At 44.2% G+C, this 21,629-nt stretch overlaps 1 protein-coding gene across 1 annotated transcript; it reads right to left on the reverse strand.

Annotated features, from left to right (window-relative positions):
- Window positions 1-2,104: 2,104 nt before the first annotated feature.
- Lyg1 (lysozyme g1) lies at window positions 2,105-8,219 on the reverse strand. Its single transcript, XM_038341158.1, has 5 exons — window positions 8,177-8,219; window positions 5,757-5,861; window positions 4,824-5,017; window positions 2,411-2,543; window positions 2,105-2,223 (listed from the first exon to the last, which is right to left on the reverse strand). Exons 1-5 carry the CDS (start codon window positions 8,217-8,219, stop codon window positions 2,105-2,107), a joined length of 594 nt encoding a protein of 197 aa, XP_038197086.1.
- Between the last annotated feature and the right edge of the window lie 13,410 nt (window positions 8,220-21,629).

The raw sequence follows: 21,629 nt of genomic DNA on the forward strand, positions 1-21,629 counted from the left end.
AGGTTTAGGGTTAGGGGGTGAAGTATGCCAGCCAGAGTGACTCGGTAACAGATACCTGCATTGCTGAGAACCCTGAAGCTGGTGTCCCTTTGATATTTTAAATAGGTGCCTCCGTTAGCCATTTGTCGGGAGTCTGAGACCTAATGCTTAGAGGACAGCAAGATGGCTTTAGAGCCAAGATTCTGCTGCACAGTTGTTAGCAAGTGACTTTCCCCAAGCTATTTTACCTGCTATATGTGACTGGCCACTGTTAGAACATGGGCCTCCACCTGTGGGCTAGATCCTACAGCTCTATTCATGACAGGTTCTGTAGCTGGCTTCTCTTCCCTTGTCATGTTATCCTGAAGTAAACTGAGTGAAGGGGGACTTCTCACCATCCCTAAAAGGCTATAAACAGTTAGCCCAGGGGATTTCCAGGGGTAGACTCTGCCAGGGCTGCAATCTAGAGAGGCTCTTCTCATGGCTCATCTCTCATAGCGGCTGCTCTCCCCGTCTCTCTCTGATTCTCATTTGTAATGAAGCTCCCCTCCAGGATTTAAAGCAGTGGTTCTCAACCTTCCTAACACTGTAACCCTTTAATACAGTTCCTCATGTTGTGGTAACCCTCAACCATAAAATTATTTTGTTGCTACTTCATAACAGTGGTTTTGCTACTGTTATTAATTGTGATGTGAGTATCTGCTAAGCATGATATCTGGCGTGTGCACTGAAGGGATTGTGACCCAGAGGTTGAGGACCACTGTTTTAAAAGAAAGCCCCTCTTTCCCTTTAAGGCCCTAATGTGTTTAGATTTTCCATAGATTGTATTCTTTTGTTTGTTTAATATGCTCCTTTTCACCTGAAGTCCCAACCATGGTCTCAAGACCTTCCAACTCTAATAAACCTCATTGCAGGGAATTGGATCAGCTTCCTTTTCAAACCGACCTTCATTATCTACATTATCTACATTATCTTAGTCACTACCACTTTACCCTAAAAAAAATGGAAGTTTTTCAGTTAAATGTTTAGTTAAGAAAGTAATGGCAGAGCAGCCAAATAAAATAGAAGCTCAGTTAAGTTGGAATTTTAGATAGTGAATAATTTAGTATAAATTTTCTTACAAATATAGTATGAAAATTATACTAGAAGTATCATTTATTGGGGCTAGGATGTTGGCTCAGTGGATAAGAGCACTTGATGTTCTTCCAGAGGACCCAGGTTCAATTCCCAGCACTGACAAGGTGGCTCACAAGCACCTGTAGCTCCAGTTCCAGAGGATTTGATGCTCTCTTCTGGCCTCCACAGCTGTTGCGTGCATGTGGTTCATAGACCTACACGTAGGCAAAACAGCCACATACAAAGAGGAAAAATAAATAAAAAATCTTGCTGGGTGATGGTGGCACATTTCTTTAATCCCAGCACTTGGAAGGCAGTTCTCTGAGTTCGAGGCCAGCATGGTCTATAGAGTGAGTTCCAGGACAGCCAAGGCTACACAGGAAAATCCTGTCTCAAAAAAAAATCTTTAAAAATTAAAAAAATATTATTTATCATTGAGGCTGAAGTAGAGATATCTCAGTGGTAGAGATACATGAGGCTCTGGGTTCAATCCCCAACACTGCCCCAAACTCAAAGCCTAGGTGTTATTGACATGTAACCTGGGTTTCCTGAGCTTTTATTTGCTGAACTTGGCAATTGGATTCCTTGGGACACAGGACTCATCTCACAGATAACCATATTAGCGCTAACATCTGGGGAAATGTTTATTTTGGGGCTGTTTTTATTATTTATTTATTTAGGTTTTTCAAGACAAGGTTTCTCAGTAGCTATGGACCCAGTCCTGGAACTCGCTCTACAGACCAGGCTGGTCTTGAACTCACAGACCTCTGCCTGCCTCTGCCTCCCAAGTGGTACTAAAGGTGTGTGCCGCCACCGCCCAGTGGGAAATGTTTATAAAAAGACACAGTCTATAATACAGGTAATGGCATTTCCTTTAATATGATTTATGGTATTTTGACAACTTTCAAATCCAACTCAGATTTGAGGTTGCAGTCTCCACCCGCAAGCCTAATTGGTGGAACAGGTGAGCTTCATACATGGTAGTAGAACTTGAGCTTCATCAGAGGTGCTAGAAGCCGTGGTTCTTGAAGTATTTGGCTCTCGCAAGGACATCATTGCAGAAGTCACAGTTTAGATCCTGGTTGCTTCGGACAAAGTTGGGACCCTTACTGTAGGCACAGAGTCCACCTGAAATTCATGTGACAGGTTAATCCTCACTCAGCAGAAAGGACACTCTGCAGAAAGGTCAGATTCCCTCTCCCAAATGCCCTCAGCAGGCAACTGTAGCCTGGAGAACCTGGTTTTTTATTAAGAGATAAACATTTCTCTCTTAATTCCAGGCTGTGAAACAACTGACCAACAATAGAACACGTACCTCTCAGGTACTGGTCAGGGCTCCAGCTTGGAAACCTAGCCTGGACTTCTTTGATCTTAGATGCCAGAATCTCAGTTTTCTGGGAAACCCAGGAATCACTCTTCCAAGATGTGGGAGGGTAGAAGTTTGGGTCCTAGAAGGAGAGAGGCAGAGGGAGAGCCTGATGAGCACTCTCAGCTGAAGGAGCTACACATTCATCACCCTTCTGCTCCCCTTCCATTCCCCATCTTCCCCGAGATGAAGTGGAGATGCTCCATACATCTAGGAGAATTGCTGCCCCAAACACTTAAGGCAAATGTTGTCAAGGACATGAAAAAATTGGAGTCCTGTGCACTGTTGATGGGAAAGCAAAATGGTGTCACTACCATGAACAAAAAAATAAGCTATAGAATTTAGACTAAGGAGGGGCAAGCAATCATTTCTCTGTTGCCCCAGTGTAACAGAGAGGTCAAGTCAGAGGTCAAGATGGTTAATGCCTATAGAATCCAGTGCGATGCCCTTCCTCCATGCTACAATCCAACTCCGAATGAAGCAGGAAGAAAGGCTTCAGGTGATCACCTCTTTGCAGGTGATCAGAAGGTCTGAAGGGAATTCTAAACTTTCCGGATGCCATAGGTCACTGTGTTCACAGAGATATGGGATTGAGGAGAAACGAATTTAGGGGATTCTTATTTCATATCAAAAGAGATGGGCTGCCGGGCGGTGGTGGCGCATGCCTTTAATCCCAGCACTCGGGAGGCAGAGGCAGGAGGATCTCTGTGAGTTCGAGGCCAGCCTGGTCTACAAGAGCTAGTTCCAGGCCAGGCTCTAAAAAAAGCTGCAGAGAAACCCTGTCTCGAAAAACAAAAAAAAAAAAAAAAAAAAAAAAAAAAAAAAGAAACAAAAGAAACAAAAGAGATGGGCTGATCCTTCCGCCAAGGAATAGATTTTACAAAAGAGAAAAACAAACAAAAATGGGAAGTAGATGGCATCATTCCTAATGCCACAAGACATCACTGGTCTGCGTTCTCCCTTTGCCAAGGTAACTTAACTACAGGGACTGCTCTGTGTGTCCCATTTCCTCATTGGTAGCTCCCTGTTCCCATTTAATCAGATTATTGAATGTGTTTATAAATCAAAATGAGAAAAGAAAAGGTATCAGAGGATACTCTTTTTGTTGTTGTTGTTGTTGTTGTTGTTGCTTTTCAAGACACGGTTTGTCTGTGCAGCACTCGCTGTAGACAAGGCTTGTCTCAAACTCACAGAGATCCACCTATCTCTGCCTCCTGAGTGCTGTGATTAAAGGCGTGTGCCACCACCACCCGGCCAGAAGATACTTCCTAATTGAAGTTCATTAGGAGTAGTGAAGAGAAGCCAATTCAAAGGTCTTTAAGTAGTAAATCTTCCTAAAAGCTTGAAAATGACACAATGCACACAGGTTTCTCAACAATAGTCTAAGAAGCAACCAGGAAACTCCATCCTCATCTTCACCCTGGTCTCTGATAGCGGCTCAGCCCCCCAAAACTCTGATGAGTAATATTGGATTGAATCAGTACAAGAATAAAACTCAACCCTCAGAACTAAGAGCTATATAGAAAGAAGATAAGGAGAGAATTTAATATTGTTGAGAACCCACCAGACGTAACTACTTTTTACATCATTCCCTTGACTCCTTATAATTCTATTGGAATGGTATTTGGGAGCTGGCGTAGAGATCAGTGGTAGAGCACCTGCTTAGAACACACATATTTGAGCTCCCCGCACTGCCAAGAACAAAATGGAATTTTAATGTAGGGCAACAGGTCCGGTAAAATGACCCATCCAAGGTCACGCACAAAGACTACAGAGCACAGATGCACTCTGTGATCTTTCTTATGAACTAGCATCTCAGTGGGAACTCAAAGTCGTGTATCCTGGGTGGTGCATACTGGCAATAAAGCAATATTCACGTCGAAGAGAAATTGTGACTCCAAATATAGTGGAAATGGTTGCTGTAGCTCTCACAGACCCCAGGCTGTTCTATGTCCCTGTGCCATCTGCAGTGAAACCATAATCATGTTTTCTGGAGCTGGGTCACAAAGCAGAAGGGCTACATTCTCTCTCTTTCTGTGTCTCTGTGTGTATGTTTGTGTGTCTGTGTCTGTGTGTGCATATTCACATGGAGTGCATGAGGGGTGTGTGCATGCATGTATGCATGCCCGTGTCAGAGATCAACGCTGAGTGTATTCTTCATTTTCTTACTGAACATGGAGCTCACTGACTTGTCTGGCTGGCTAGTGAGCTCCAGGAATCCACCTGCCTCCACCTTGAGATTACAGGCATGCACCACCATGGCTGGCTTTCTGAATGGGTGGTGGCAATCTGAATTTGTCTTCATGTCTTCCCAGGGAGCCATTTCCTCAGCATCAAGTCACCTTGACTGATGGAGCATTACCTGTATCACCCCAATTCCGTTGCCCATGTTGCCCATGTCGACCACAAAATTGCCACCCTGAGACTCCCTTGACAGAACACCAGCGATCACTGCAGGATCCATACAGTATTTCCGGCCAACGATTCTCATCGTGGGCTGATATCTCAGAAGATGCGGCCTGTCTATTTCAGCCAGCCTTTCAGAGGCACGGACTCCTGGAACACACACAGAAGGAAGTCTGTGGCTGAGGGTGACTTAGGCTTAGACTTGGGTCTGTGACTGAAAATCCCAAATTTAAACCCCTAGTAGCCAGTTCCTGACCTCATAGCTCAAACCTTTTCTGCGAAACAAATCAAGACCCCATGTACTCATCTCCTGATGTTAGAGATCTCTGTGGTCACCAGTGCCATGAGCCAAGCTCTGTCCCTCCCATGACAATTCTGTGGGCACAGACACCACACTGGTCTAATCCAAAGAGCCCCAGCAAAGGTTTCTCAATGAACTGCGTCATACCACTGCAACAAGTCACTGTGTGAAGGAGAAAGACCCCTAACCCTTCAGTAAGGGACTTTAGGCATGTCCCCCTGGACAATTTTGCTCACAACCGCCCAACTTTCTACTCCTATTTGGTGCCAAGAAATCATATAAGTTAAACTATTAATAAGAAAACGATACCAATTTACATGGGATAGCCTCAGTTCTAGTCTCTTCTGCAATCCGAGAAGCACTCGCACCCCATGAGATGGAGTTTGCAAAAAACTCTGTAAAAATGGCTATCCCAGCTTCAGGAGGGAGTTGAAAAACTCCACGACTCTTTTAAGAAGTAGAGCCAGGCCTCTCACGAGGGCTTTGAACCCCATGTGGAGTGCTCTCCTTTCATTCCTTCCTTTGGGCAGGACCGTGAGAAACAGTAGGAGTCAAGAGGTAAGCGTAGACATAGAGAGAGTTAACTACCGCAGTAAGGCAGGCCATAGCGTTTTCCAATCACACACGATGCTCCTGGGGTGTTCAGGGTTCGGATGTTTCCGTAGCATCCCCAATTGCTGCTTTCAGAGGAGCCTGCAGATTGAGAAAAATTCAGCCTGGGGTACTGAGCTAGAAGGCTGTGGATGAATTACATCAATAAAAACAATGGCAATAAAATCCGCGAAAGCTAGAGCACTGATCTACATGTAACCCCTTGAAATGTAAATAGTAGTGTCACAACGCTGCTTTGATTTTAAATTCCCACCCCCTCTCCTGCAAACATGAGGAACCCTTGGAGCAGCTCCTTCTTGGAAAAGCTCAAGGGTGTCTCACAGCTCGATGACCTGGTGAGGTAATCACATTTGCATGTACTAAGACATGTATTTTAAAGCTAGCGTCATCTTGGCATCTCCATCCAGACCCCAAGTAAAGGTATGGACTGGGTTGGCTTTAGCTTCTCCCAGAGCATTCTGGGCAGGAGGCAAAGGTTGTAAATAGAGTGTGCAGACCAGTCAGTCATAGGACCAGGTTTCTATATGAGGTATCCCCTTTCTGTATCTTTCTTTTCTGTTTTGTATTTCTCTCCCAAAGATATATGCTATCCTAGTCACCACTGAATGGAAGGCATTGGTTTAATTAATTACTCGACCAATTAATTGATGTTTTTTTGAAACAGAATCCATGCAGTCCAGATTGGACACTGTGCAGTCAAGGATTATGTTGAACTTCTGGTTTTCCTGTCCCAACCTCCCAAGTACTGGGATTACAAGTGTTCAATGACCAGATAAGTCCAGGATCCCCCTTGTCTTGGTCTCCCAGTGTAATCCAAGTCACTGTGCCTTTATTTTTACATAGGTGGACATCAAACTAAGACCCTCATACTTGCCTACCGTGCACTTTTAGCAGTGGAGTTATTTCCCTAGCATGGAGACAGTACTTTCAGAGTATAGTTTATTCTCTGACTAAAGTAAGTCATATCATTCACTCAACGATTGCCAGATCTTGGGAATTCTGCCTATGAGTCCTGCATGATTATATAAATGCATCTTAAGATTCTATGTTTTTATATGTATGTGTGCACATGCATGAGTTTATGCACACTGCATGCAAGCAGGAACCCGAGGAGGTCAGAAGAGGGTATTGGATCCTCTGGAACTGGAGTTACAGTGTTTGTGAGCTGCCATGCAGGTGCCAGGAACTAAACCCAGGTCCTCTGCAGGAGTAATAAGTGCTCTCAGCTGCCAAGCCATCTCCAGGGTCTATCACCAGGGTCTGTTTTCATTACAGCTCCATGGAGCTGACATCTGAAAATACTCAAGCTTTGGAGTAGATGCTTTTACTTCATAGATGTGAATGAGTTTATCTGAGAGAAATGCTATTTCTCTCAGTGGAAAGGTCTAGTGATTTGCAAATACATTCAAAGTAAAAATTTAAGCAGGTATCCTTATTAATGTCTTAGCCAGTGCATTTCTGCCTTTATGGTTGCTGACAAATGTCCTTCATGTGGCAGTTGACGGTGTCATTCATTGCTCTGTTCCTTACTGACCTTTCCCTAACCTCACAGCTCCTTATATTCTCAATACACTGCACCTTGAAGGAGCTTTCAAATATTGGCTGAATGAATTAGCACATATAAAACAAATGGTAAATAAACATTTCAAATAAAAAGCAAATGCTTTCACTTCTTGCTCTAACTGCAATCAGTGTTAGAACCAAAGCTGAAATCACAGTCTGTGACTCTACGCCCATCAGCGCCGCCACATCTGGATTCTCCTAGAGCTGCTTTTCTCCTCGAATTATGTTAGTCATATGACAGCCACCTCAGTCTATCCTTGGAAATATATAGTCCCTAAACAAATTCAGCATTATGGTGTTCGATGAGTGATCTCTATCGCCATGTTGATGGAGAGTCACAGTCACCACGAAGCAAATCCCTCGTGTCTGTGAGGGATTATCTAGGTTAATTGAGCTGGGAAGACCTACTAAATGTAGGCGGAACCATTTCATGATCTGCTGTCCTGGACTGAATGGAAAGGAGAAAAAGAGCTTTAGTCCTTCTCTCCTTACATTGCTGTTGTAGAGTATTCTGTCCCAGCAATGAGTAAAGTAACTAAGACAGTTTAAGAGATTTTATAGAGGCCATGAGCAGTTACAAGGGTGAATAGTAAAGCCTGGTTTCCAGCAATGTTGTTTCCAGTGTCCGGGAATTATAGGGAATCCCCATCTTTTTATGGGACTCTTGGGGCAGGTTTCTCAGTGGTTATTCCTAACTCTGGGATTTATCAGACATCTTAGAAGAAGGAAAAATAATGCTTTCACTTTACTTATACAAATGGAAGTTATAGCATTACCGTCTTATGATTTTTTTCTATCTATTTCTAAGTTTGTGAAAAATGAAACACACTCACCAGTCAAGGCCAGGAGGCCCAGAAGCAGCCACAGTGGAGACATGTTGAGTAGCTGGTTCCACGACACCTGAAATGCTTTTCAAATCAAAATTGGTTTAAAGGTATGAAATGTCAATCATTGTCCTAACAGCACACTGTGTCTCTGGGGAGTGTTCTATTCAATGGAATGAGTTCCCCACATCCAATGTGGAAAATGGATAATCTGAATCATAATGGGGAAGTAAAATCACAAAGGTGCACCCTTTAACCTTTTAATTAGACCATGGGAATGCCGAGATACTTTGTGTCTCAGCACTGAGAAACACAATGACCCGACTTGGGATGCTGAAAAGCAATTTACATTAAGCAAATATGACATGAAAAGTAGAATTTTTTATTGGCTTTTTAAAATTGCTTTTGCTGAGCTATATGTATTTCTCTGCTCCCCTCCTTCCTTCCCCATCCCCTTTGACCCTCTCTCATGATCCTCACACTCTCAATTTAACTCATGAGATATTGTCTTTTTCTACTTCCCATATAGATTAGATCCATGTATGTCTCTCTTAGGGTCCTCTTTGTTGTCTAAGTTCTCTGGGGTTGTGAATTGTGGGCTGGTTTTCCTTTGGAAAAGCAGAATTTTGTATTGATGGTTTCCATGAATTGGGCACTCTTCTCTTTAGGTTGGAGATAAGGACACCCCTTATTCAATGCCTTGGAATTGACCCTAATTCTTTACTTTGGATGAAGGAAGGAGAAGAAAGACTTGTTCTATTGCTCTGAGGCCCGTTCTGGGGAACCCCAGATGCCCTGGGGCCCCTGGAACTGTGTTCCTCATTCTCTTTTGGTAGCACTCCTAGGTCAGAACCCAGGAAGGGTAGATAAACAAGGTCCCAGAAAGCAGGTCAAGGGCTGGGCCCCAGGGTTGGAATCATGAAGTGCTCACTCAACTGGAGAACTGGTAGCAAAGACCATCAAGCATGGACTGCCATGATGACTTTCTTCCTCACCCCAACCAGTTCTTCCAGAAACTTCCATGACACCATGTACAAGCATTCGTGGTTCTCTCTGATTACCACACTACACAAATGTCACGAACCCCACCCAATACAGGTATATAGGTGCTTCCCATCATTTCCCCTGGTCAACAGAGTCTCTCTCTCTCTCTCTCTCTCTCTCTCTCTCTCTCTCTCTCTCTCTCATGGATTCTTCCAAACACCCAGGATTAGATGTCCCCAGATGGAGAGGCATTCAGGAAGTGACTTGATTTCCATCTTTACAAACTGAGAGAGCACGTGGCCCTACAACCAAGCCATGCTTTCTCTTATCTTTTCTACAGTATTGAAATGGTCTGTCTGATTTCCCTTGGCTGGGTAGAAAATGTCATGTTCAGGGACCAGAAATGTTCGGGAACCTGGAATATCAGCTGCCCTTGCAGGAGCATTCAGATTTCTTCCCTCAACAGAAACCATGTACTCAGCATTTCTGGTCTCAGGAATGCATGGGGCTGGAGAGATGGCTCAGAGGTTAAGAGCACTGACTGCTCTTCCAGAGGTCCTGAGTTCAATTCCCAGCAACCACATGGTGGCTCACAGCCATCTATAATGAGATCTGGTGCCCTCTTCTGACATGTAAGCATACATGGAAGGAATATTGTATACATAATAAATAAATAAATTTTTTTAAAAAAGAAAAGAGAATGTGTGTGCGGGAGGACAGGGAATCTCCTGAAAGAACTGGAGAAAGGGCTTAGCTACAAAAAGAATATTCATAGTCTCACAAAAACACGCCCCTTCTCCTAGTTTCCTTCTGTTGCTGTGATAAATGCCATGACTGAAATCAATCCGGAGGAAAAAGGGTGTGTTTCGTCTTACAGTTTAAAGTCCATCATCAGGGGAAAGTGGGCTAGGAACTCAAACAGGGCAGAAGGCCAGAATGGCATAAACTTGAAGTAGAAACCATGCAGGCACATTGCTTATTGGCTTGCTCTCAAGTTCACACTCAGCTCGCTATCTTTCTTGCACATCCCAGGACCATCTGCCTAGGATGGCAGTGCCCACAGCGGGCTGGGCCTCCCACATGGATCATTAGTCAGGAAAGTGCCCCGGCCCCAGACATGTCCTTAGGCCAGTCTGCTTGATTCAGTCTCCCACATCTTTTTCAGCTGAAGCTTCCTCTTCCTAGGTGTGTTAAGCAGATATCTTAAGGGCTTTATGGGAAGGTCCTTTAGAAAAACAGCCCTTCTCATGCTCAAAGGCTGACCCTGGAGCATTTCAATGGATTTTGCTGATTTTCCAGGAAAGGAAGATACTTCTTGTTGGAAACCCAAGAGGAAAGATAGAGCTTCCATTGCAATAGGAGAGTTACCCCATTTTCCAAGCACGGAACTAGGTATCTGCATTGAGCATGCACCAGTTACTTAACAACACAAAGGCACTTCCTGGCGCCCAATGCAGTCAGAGACGCAAAGCCATTATTTTTAGTTGTTCAGAGCAAAAAACGACAGTGCACTTCTTGTGTGGATAAACAAGGCAGCCCATTCATAAACAGCGTGCAGACTGACTCAGACTTCATGGCCCAGTTTGTCCAGGTGTCAAGAAGTACTGTATATTTAAAAGCTGAAACATCCCAGGGTGTGCTCAAGGAGTGTCCATTTGTTACAGATGACTCCTTTGCTAGTAGCCCGACCACTCCCCACACTCAAAGTAATTTTGAAAATGTCAGTCAAGGTAAGTACGATGCCCTGGTATCAGTCACAATATCTACTATGACAATGTCCTCTCGATATAAAGAGCTAAAAAGGAAAGGCATCAGGGGAGCGTCAGGCCACCCTTGGAATGACAACCAGAGCACTCATCAGGGGCTAGCTGACATTCCTCACGGCCTCTGTCAGGACATCTTCTTCTACCTGTCTTTTCCCCACTGAGCATTCTGTAATTCCCAAAGCATTGTATTGGCTTGTGATGGATAAAGACCATTTCTTCCTCAGCTCTGAATAATTGGGGACCGGAAGTAGAAATAAGGATCTTTGACATTTAGAGCCCTTCGCCAGGAAGTTCCAATCCTTTTCTATCAATGCCGTGGATATTCACCTTAACCTTGAAAGATAGCAAGCCACATCCTTGGGGCCCTCCAGCTAGCCTGGAAATGTGCTGTATCAGAACCCTTGTGTTCGAGAGATGAGCGTGGCCCTGCCTCATCATGACCCATTTCATTCTGGAAGAATTGAGACCTGCAGCCACATAGACATGGTCTCTTATATGACATGCTTGGTTGTTGCCCTTGCTTTGTTGCTAACCCACCTTTCCATCCACCTTCTCCAGATGGGTGGATGGGCCATCCCAGAAGCATCCTTTCTCACTCTTCCCCCTTCCAGTGTTCTGCTCTTCTCCTCATTTCTAACCATTGGTAAAGACCCACGGCCTTGCCTCAGTGGTCTGCCTCAATGGTCCTTACATTCAAATGACAATAACAATGACAGTCGTAAACATAAAATGCTTCTGCCACCGGGGTTGCATTCCTAGAGAAATAAAATCTATTTTTTTAGAGCACAATATAAGGTGGCAACATTACAGATCTTTGTTTGCTTGTGTTTTGAGATCAGGTTTCATAGCCTGGCCTAGACTTGCCATATAGCCCATGCTTGCTTCACATCTACAGGGTTCTACCTCTGCCTACTGAGGACAGAGGTTACAGCTGTGAGCGTCTATGTCCAGCTTGATTTTATAGGGTCTTGCCTTGTAACCCAGGCTGACCTGGGTGGGACTGGACCACCTCTTGCTTTGCCTTCCCTGGTGCTGGGATTGCAGGTGCGTGCCCATGCATGTTTTAACCTGTTCGTGTTCACAGACTATTTTGCCAGGGTCTATGCTCACATGCGCTTGCTAAGCTTGGATTATGAGCTGTAAACACCAGCCAGGAAACCTCAGAAGGTCTGAGAAAGTCTCTTCTATCCTTGCCGGCAGATCCATAAATGCTTCTTTTACAGTGGAGACTGTCTGAAAGGGCATCTTCTGCTTGTGTGCCTCTGGTCTTGCTTGTTCTCATTTTGTCAGAGTTAATAAAAAAAGGTGGGAAGACCATCGTCCTTGCATGAGTTTAGGACTATCCCCTTGAACAAATTTCTAATGAAAAAGATCCTGGTTTCCTCCATCATAGACTCTTAGCCTATGTCCGTCTTTTAACTCTGATATCCAAGACTTAAACTGTTAGACTAACAGCTCTCAACCGTGCATCACGACCCCTTTTGGGGTCATCAAATGACCCTTTCCCAGGGGTCGCCTAAGTTGATCAGGAAACACAGATGTTTATATTACAATTATAACAGTAGCAAAAATTACAGTTATGAAGTAGTAATGAAAATAATTTTATGGCTGGGGATCACCACAACATGAGGAACTGTATTAAAGGGTCACAGCATTAGGAAAGTTGAGAACCACTGTGTCAGATACATTGACCTTAGCTATTTCACAGTTTCCAGAAAAAGCAGGACCATGCCAACCCTCCACATACTTGTGATGTCTGGGCCAATGTTTCATCAGCAAGACTGAGCATGAAGGGAGAGAGGCTTACCACATGGCAAGGTACCAACACTTTAGTCCTTTGGTTTTAAAAGAACAAAAGAGACATTCTACTTGATCTATTGTCAGCAGAGAGAAGACAGACACACGGTTCTGCAATTTCACCAGCAGACACATAAGTCTACAATCTCACTCTCAGTTGCCCAAGGAGGTCCTTTAATCTTTTAGGGATCTCAACTCAGGCAAACCCAGGATTCATGGCTGTGACATAGACAAGAATTTTAGGACTAAGCAGCATGGCATAGAGTTGCTGATTTTACTGGAAATATTTTAACATAGGCTCTAAGCAAACGTGTTAGGGGAGAGAAGCACTCCAGAAGAAAATAAGACATAACTAAGTGTGGATATTGGCTTCCCACAAGAGAATAGCATAAATTAAGACACACGTGGATTGTGGTGGTGCATGCCTTTAATCCCAGCACTCGGGAGGCAGAGGCAGGCAGGTCTCTGTGAGTTCAAGGCCAGCCTGGTCTACAGAAGCGAGTTCAAGGACAGTAAAGGCTCCACAGAGAAATCCTGTCTAGAAAAACAAAACAGAAAACAAAACAGAATTAAGACATATCCAGGTATGGATATGGGTTCCTCCAGGAAGAGTTGCCAGCAAGTGTCTTAGGGTTAGCCATATATGCCATTTTGATGGTTCTCAACTTATAAGTCAGAAGGCAGTTAGCAATCCCCCTTTTCTCTTCTGATAAATGAGATTATAAGGCAGCTCTGGAGATGCCTTGAATGGAATTATAATCTGATGAGGTGAAACCAGGAACTACTAGGATCACCCAAGGCATTCAGTACACCTTTCCCTATAAGTGGGTTTCTGGCGAGATTTCTAGAAAATCGTGGGTTTAGAGTTGGTCATGGAGCAAAGCCATTGGTTGTGCTGGAGTTCCTGCTTCTCTGCTGATGAGAGAGCTCTACCAGGCCCCAAAGTGAGGGGCTCCTTTTCCTATCATTGGCCCATAATTTTCGCCATTTTTCTATACGGCCCCACTATTATTGTTAGTGTTTAAATGAACATACATGTCTGTCCTCCTGTTCTTGTGCATGTGCACACATCCAAAGAAGCCCTGCACATGCATGGAAAGAAATACACATCTGTATAACGATTGTAATGAGTAGGAAAGAATTATCCTATCATTTCACGTTTCTAAAACTTGGGTTTTTCTTGCAAGGTCCTTAGGTTTCATTTGATTCAGTCTATTTACTCAGAATCAGAGACACAATCATTATCAATCAATTAACATATCCTGGAGTTTTCATTCTAAATAAGCTCGGAACAAGTCCAGGGATGTTTCGCACTCACCTGCCTTCAGTCAGCTCTTCTTCCTGGAGTTGGCGAGCACACGGCGCTTTATATAGGGTCTCTTCTTGCTTCCTCTTTTGAAAGGTGTTGACCTCATCTTATTATAAGATTTACAGCTAAATCTCATAAATTATAGTAATAATTACAAATACTTTGAACTCATATAAGGATTTGTTCAAGAATGTCCTGGCATTCTGCACACATCAACCAATTAGTTCTTTTACCACACCTCAGAGGACAAATCCTAATTGCAGGTTCCTGATGGCCCATTCAGGTCCAACATCTGTCTTTATTCACACCCATTTATTGGTATGGTGTCAGGTAAGGAAGCAAGAAAAGAAGGGATGGAAAAAGAGACAGATGAGGGACATGAAGGAAGGAGAAGACAGAAGAGGAAGAGAAGCTGGAAGGAGGAAGAAAGGAAGGAAGGGATGAAGGGAGAGAGGGAGGGAGGGAAGGAAGAAGTAAGGGAGGGAAGGAAGAGGGAGAAGATTTGAATTTTCATGAACTTCTAGTCTGTGCTAGAGCTTCTTGCTAAGGAGTTTACAACTCAGTGCCCCCAGCTCAGATTTTGAGGACTCCCTGTCCATGTCTGAGACAATTGAGGTCTAAGCTCAAATGCCAGGAAGAGAGGTGGGCCACAGGAGGCGGAGAGATTGAAGAGAAGAATATGAGGAAATGTGGGTAAATAGGATGTCCTTTATCTACCAGCACACAGGCTGTGAAGCAGACGCACCAGCAAACACCTAGACACATATCAACATGTGGTCAAACACATAGGCATATATCAACATGTAGTCTAGCACACAGGCACATACCAATTTATAGTCTAGCACACAGGCACATATAAACATGTAGTCTAGCACACAGGCACATATAAGCATGTAGTCTAGTGCACAACTACACATCAATGTATAGTCTAGTACACAGGCACACACCAACATGTAGTCTAGCATATCTAGCACAGAGGCACATATCATCATGTAGTCTAGCACACAGGCCTACAGATCGACGAAAATAGGCAGACTGGTGAAGGTAAAGGAGATCTCTAATCTCAAGGCCATTTCTTTTTCTTTTATTTTGTTTTGGTGTTTCAAGATAGAGTTTGTTTGTGTAACAGTCCTGGCTGTACTGGAACTCACTCTGTAGACCAGGCTGGCCTCAGACTCACAGAGATCCACCTGCCTCTGCCTCCCAAGTTTTGTGCACCACCACACCCAGCTCAGGCCATTTTTATACAGATTCACACAAAACTGGCATTCTCCCAGAAATAGTTACACTACAGGCTATATTACTGTTTACTCTGGGCTCCCCCGACATCTAGTGTCAGCCTTTTCTTTTTCTAACTCAAGCCTCCCCATATTCAGTGTTAGCCATCTTGGTCCATGTATCCGTATCATTGCCATGGTTTCTAAACACAAATTGGCAATTATAGCCCTGTTCCCTATAGTCTACCTGCTTTAGACAGCTGCTTTATTAGAGCAGGCCCATAGGGGTATCATCTGGGCCCATAATCCACAGTAACAGTAAAGAGGACTTTTAAAATGATCTGTGGGATCTCAGAAGCTCACATTTCCCAGGCCTTCATTCTATTGCTGTGATAAAAAAAAAACAAAAAACCTACTCTGACCAGGGCTAGAGAGATGGCTCAGCGGTTAAGAGCACTGCCTGATCTTCCAAAGATCCTGAGTTCAACTCCCAGCAATCACAAGGTGGCTCACAACCATCTATAATGAGGTCTGGTGCCCTCTTGCAGGCAGAATACTGAGAATACTGTATACATAACAAATCAATAAATCTAAAAAAAAAAAAACCACTCTGACCAAGAGCTGAACAAAAAAGATAGAAGATGGAGCAGAAACGAAAACAGAAACTGCAGAGGGACAGTAGCTATTGGCTAGATCTCTGACCTGTCCCCCAATCTATGCTCAGCGACCTTTCTTAGGTACCCCACCTGACCACAGTGGGCTAGGTCCTGGGCCCTCTCACTGTAAATATCAATCAAGATAATCCCCATAGATATAGCCACAAGCCGATCTCATGTGGATAATCCCTCAACTGAGATTCTCTCAGATTACTCTAGGCTATGTCAGGTCAACAGACAAGCTATTGGGGACAGGTGGCAAGGTTACATACTGGGGCACTATGAGAAAAGTTATAGACATGAACACCCAGGCATTCCTAAATCTTAAATCTGAGAAGGAAGTATGAGAATCCATGGTTCTGCCTTGCTATTGACAAACTTGGGGCCAAAAACGGGGAGGGAGGGAATCACGTACTTCACTGAAACCCTGCCTTCCCAAATTGAACCTAGGGCCTTTTCTCTATTTTGTTCAGAAGCATCAACCACGACACACAAGCAATTAAAGTTTTTATTACAGTGTGGGGAAATTTAGGAATTCCCTGGCCCCATCTACAAAGTCACCACATCATCCTCACCAAGGGCATACTGGCGTCCTGGAAACGTGTCCTGGTCAGCAGCCAGCATGTTGCCTGGCAACAGTGCCACAGAAATGATGCCCATCTGTATCCTCAGGTTTGTTCAGCTCTTGGCTAGTTCTTTGTGTAGAACCCTCCTTTCAAAGATCTAGTTTACGGTAAGAACTTCTGTCCCTAGACAAAGGGATGTGTCTACTGTGTGAAAGTGGGTGTAGAAAAGAAGACGTAGCTGGACTTAGTGACCTGCACTGTAGTCCCTGTTACTGGAAAGGAGACAGTGGGAGTTTGGCTTGGACCCAGATGTTCAAAGGCAGCCTGGGAACATTCTGAGGCCTTATCTCAAAAGTGAATGAGAGGGAGAGGGGGCAGAGTAGAGTGGAGGAGCAGAGAGGAGAGGACAGAGAGGAGAGGTGAGGAGAGAGAAGAAAAGGCAAGGTAAGGTGGAAAAGGAATGGATAGATGTGGTAGCACATGGGAAGGGAAGGTGAGGGGAGGGGTGAAGTGGGGAGGGCAAAGAAGGGAAGGGGAGGAAAGGGGAGGAAAGGAAGGGGAGAAAAAGAAATGGCTCCACGTGCTAGCACATACCTATAATCCCAACACTTGGGAGGGAGAAGTAAGAGGATTCCACGTTTTGGCTAACATGAGCTACACATCAAGAAACTACCTTAAACATAGCTTGAAAGAAGCATGCTGCACCTGGACTTGGGTGAGAAAGCTAGAAACAGCCCCCGATAGTCTCCGTCTCAGCCCAGAACCAGATTGGGTTGCGGGGGGTGAGCTCCCACCCACCTTCTTGGTGTTTGTCTTACTTCATGAACCCAGGATCTTCAGTGAGAGTTTGTGTCTCAGAGGGATTGGGTTTTCTTCCTCTCGCCTTAGCTAGGTTCTGCACTTGCCAACAGCCTCCCACGATAAACACAAAGTTTTCCAGAAAATTACTTTGAGGAATTCCCAAAACAGAATTGTCCTACCTATCACAACTAACAAATAAACAAAGATCAAAAAAAAAAAAATCTTCCTGAAGGAGCTTTGCTGTTCTGTCTCTCCAAAGCATCAGAAAGTGTCTGCTCCTACTCATTCATGTTTTCTCCTCTGTAGTACCTCCATGGCCTCCTCCTCACAGCCTCCTCCCAACCCTTGGTGTTGCTATGACTCTAGTAAAGGAACACACACCACACAGGTCTTCTGTATGCAGATCGAAAGCATCTATTGCCTATGCTGTCTTCAACAAATAAACAGATACATTCATTTCTCTTTGGGGGGTTAGGTACAGGGTTTCTCTATGTAGCTCTAGCTAGCCTGGCATTCACCATGTGGAACAGGCCGGGCCTCAAACTCCCAGAGGTCCTCCTGCCTCTGCATCCCAAGTGCTGGGATCAAGAGCCGGTGTTACCACACCCAGCAATAGCCCTCTGTTACTGTGCATTTTCTCCTCTAAGGTGATGGGTGAGGAAAATGCATTCCTGGGAATGCAAGGGCTGAGCTTGGGACTTGGATTTGGCCACCATCAGATGCTCCCTCTACCATGGATGCCTAGAGGCATTTGGCTCTTACATTCTGGAAAATCCCTGTTAGCCAGGTGACTCCTGGACTCTTCCATCGTTAGTCTTCTGCTGCTCTCTGACCCTCCATCTAACTGAGTAGAATTGTCACCCAACTCTAAGAGAAATTCCTTTTTAAGAACGCTGTTTCTCCACCATGACTTCCAATTCCTTGCCCGCTATATCTGGGTTCCTTAATCCCAAGACTCCCAGTGAGGGGGTGGACACTCTGGACAGCCTGCCAGTGGTCTGCAGAAAAACAGCAGTCGTATCCAGTGTTTACAGAGGTCTCAGGCTGCTAGCTGAATGTGGGATGGACAAGAGAGAGGAAACTAGCTGCAGGCCTTACAGGAGGTCGGGTGACATGGACTGGGGAAATAAGACACCGAGCAGACAGGCATTCATTTTAGCAGTGGAATTGACGGGATTTAGAGCTGTGGGACTAAGGCTGGTTCGGTGGCATATGCCTTTAATCCCAGCACTTAGAGGTAGGTGCAGACAGATCTCTGAGAGTTTGAGGCCAGCATGGTCTACATAGTGAGACCCTGCCTTACAGATAGATAGATAGATAGATAGATAGATAGATAGATAGATAGATAGATAGATGATAGATAGATGATAGATAGATAGATAGATAGATAGATAGATAGATAGATAGATAGATAGATAATTTAAAGAGGGGTAGGACTAGATGCCAGGGATGAAAGGAAGAGGCCAGGAACACATGAAAGAATGGTGCCTATTCCGGAATTTTGTAGGTAGAGCAGATCTGTGGAAGATTAAGGAATGAACTTTAAAGACTGGAGCTTTGCGGCATGTTTTGGTCTCTAGGATCGCCCTCTATTTTGAAGCTCCCTGCAATATATATACTCTTGTGAGTGCCGCAGGAGTAGCTGCATGATCTTGACTACTTGGTCCTGGCTTCACCCATCAAGAATAAGATAATGATCTGAGCCATAGAGACAGCACAGTGAGGAGTTGAGGAACTGACATATGGGTCTTACATCTACAGGCGGTGGTGAACAGAGATTAGCAACCTGTGGCCCCCAGGCTCCTATCCGTTTTGTAAGTAAAATTTCACTGTACTTCTGCCAGGGCTGTTTGCATTGCCTGTGTTTGATGTCTGCTTTGATGCCACAGCAGTGCAACTAAGTTACAGCAGATCGACTGCCCTCCAGCCTATCTGGAGTTTTAAGAGGAAGCCTGCAGCCCACGATCTAGCATCTCCAGTTGACCTGAAGAACAGTAAAAATAAAGAAGAGACTAGAGAGAAAGCTGCTCGTGGTAAAGAGAGGACAATCTTGACAGCATTCAAAACCAAAAACCTTCGTGGCCTGGAAGTCCAACCATATCCTCATCCTCATGCTCCATTGAGATAAATCAATTGCCTTCTACTAAATTTCTATTAGGGCAATGTTATTTGAAATTAAAGGACATACTTATTTACTCTTTTTGCTTGTTTGTTTTTTTGTTTGTTTGTTTTTGGTTTTTTTGTTTTTGTTTTTCGAGACAGGGTTTCTTATTAGCTATGGCGTCAGTCCTGGAACTCGCTCTGTAGACCAGGCTGACCTCGAACTCACAGAGATCCGCCTGCCTCTGCCTCCCGAATGCTGGGATTAAAGGCATGCGCCACCACCAACTGGCTATTTACTCTTATTTATTATCTGTTTTTTACTTACCCATTATTAACCTATACTTCATTTACTCATTCAGAAATTTCATGGATGGCTTACTTTGTATCAGGAGTGATGCCGGAGATGGGTGATAGAGCAGGGAACAAGACAGTTGTGGTCCATGGTTGTGTAAAGCTAACACGCCAATATAATGAATTAGGTTTGCAGATTTGTGAGAGACATCTAAGTAAGGATATTACTCTGGCAGTCACAGCTCAGAAATGAGGTTTAGACTAGAAACTATATATTTGAAAGTTATTGCTATGTAAAGGGATTTAAAGCCAGGGAAACAGAACGCATTGCCTAGGGATGTCAAGTGAGAAGTAAAGTGTGTTGTAACCAGCCCCTGGAGAATTCCAGCATTTCAGGTATTGCTAAAGGATTTAGTGAAGGATATTGAATAAGGGAGAACACGAAGGAGAAATCCCAGAGTATGAAATCAAGCAAGTCAACCTAAGAGACTGAAGGAGTAAAATGTGTATTTGTCAAGTGCTGATGAGCAGGGACGGCATTGAAAAGAGACCTTTGTATTCAGCGATGGGGAGGTCACTCTTGGTCAAGCAAGAACAAGTCTGAAACAGGAACATCCGGACTTGTTTTGTTACAAGAAACAGAACATTACTTACTCGACTTCAACACTAAGGAAGATTTCTTGGGCTGGCAAGTTGTCTTCTGACCCCTCTGTGTTCGCTGTGTCGTGTGCCTGTACTAACACATACATACACACACCAAATAAATAATTCAAAAGATTTCTTAACTCAGCCAACAGGAAGTCAGAGGTAGGGTGAGCTTCAGGAACAATTTGGCTCCCTAATTCAACAATGTCATCAGGGACCTGGAATCTTGTCTCTCCACTGCTTTCTTGAATGTCAGCTTCATGCCAAGGTGCTCCCTTCCCCAACTCACCACCCGGGAAAGCTATCTATCAGTGACTTCTGGGTTCACACCTCCTCATTTCAATCTAAAAGAGAAAGAAATGATTGTTTCAGAAATTCTCAGAAAAAAAAAATGAGTATGTATATCTCCCACAGGGAGTCAGCAAACCCCTTCTCATGGCAGACTGGCTCCAATTGAATCAGATATCCCTCCCTTATTGGCTACAAACAACCAATATAACTAACTAGGGAATGTGATATTGTGATCAGATGAGACCGGGGTGTACAGCCTAGACAAGAAAAGAGTCTACAATGAAATCAGAACCCCCCCCCCAAATATCTGCGCTGTATGTCAAGTGCTTTTGGACAATCCAAAGAAGCAGCAGGAACACATGGGAGAAGGTGAAATCCTCAAAGGGGGAAAAGTACCTTTGAGGAGCCATGGTTGGCTGAGAAGCAGACGGGTGGATGGTAACAGAGACAGGAGAGGCAAGCATTTTAGCGTTTATTTTTATGAGATCATCATCTCTGAGCACTAAAAGAAGGAACCCGCCCATCAGCCAAGGTTAAAACACACCAAGGACCCAAGTACAAGAGCAAATTGTCTGTGAACAGGAGAAAGTTGAGAGAGGTGGCTTTTCCTGGGAAAGGGGGCAGAGCACTGAATCTGAAATCTGAGGGGTTGGGTGGCTATGGGCGGTTTCATGTATTTGAAATAGAGAGATGCTCTTGTCTCAGGGGACTCCACGAGAATTAAACAAGGGAATGTCTGTAAACAACTCAATGATATTTTCTTTTATAACGCTTCCTTTACACACTCTCTTTTTTCTCCCAACTCAGATCAACTTCATTAACTTCTTTTAAGCCAGTGGCAGCAAATGGGTAAAAGTTTGGTGGGGTGTTGGGGTTGCTGGGACACAGCAAGCAAGGAACAGGAACAGAAGAGGGGAGGTGATTTGCAAAACATTTGTCATTCAATAAGCTCCAGATTCCTTACTGGTAAAATAAAAAAAAAAAATCAACAAAGTTCTTAGAGGTGGCAATTAAAGCCATCCTGCTGACAGGGACA

This window comes from Arvicola amphibius, chromosome 9 (assembly GCF_903992535.2).
Source record: "Arvicola amphibius chromosome 9, mArvAmp1.2, whole genome shotgun sequence".
Taxonomy (NCBI): domain Eukaryota; kingdom Metazoa; phylum Chordata; class Mammalia; order Rodentia; family Cricetidae; genus Arvicola; species Arvicola amphibius.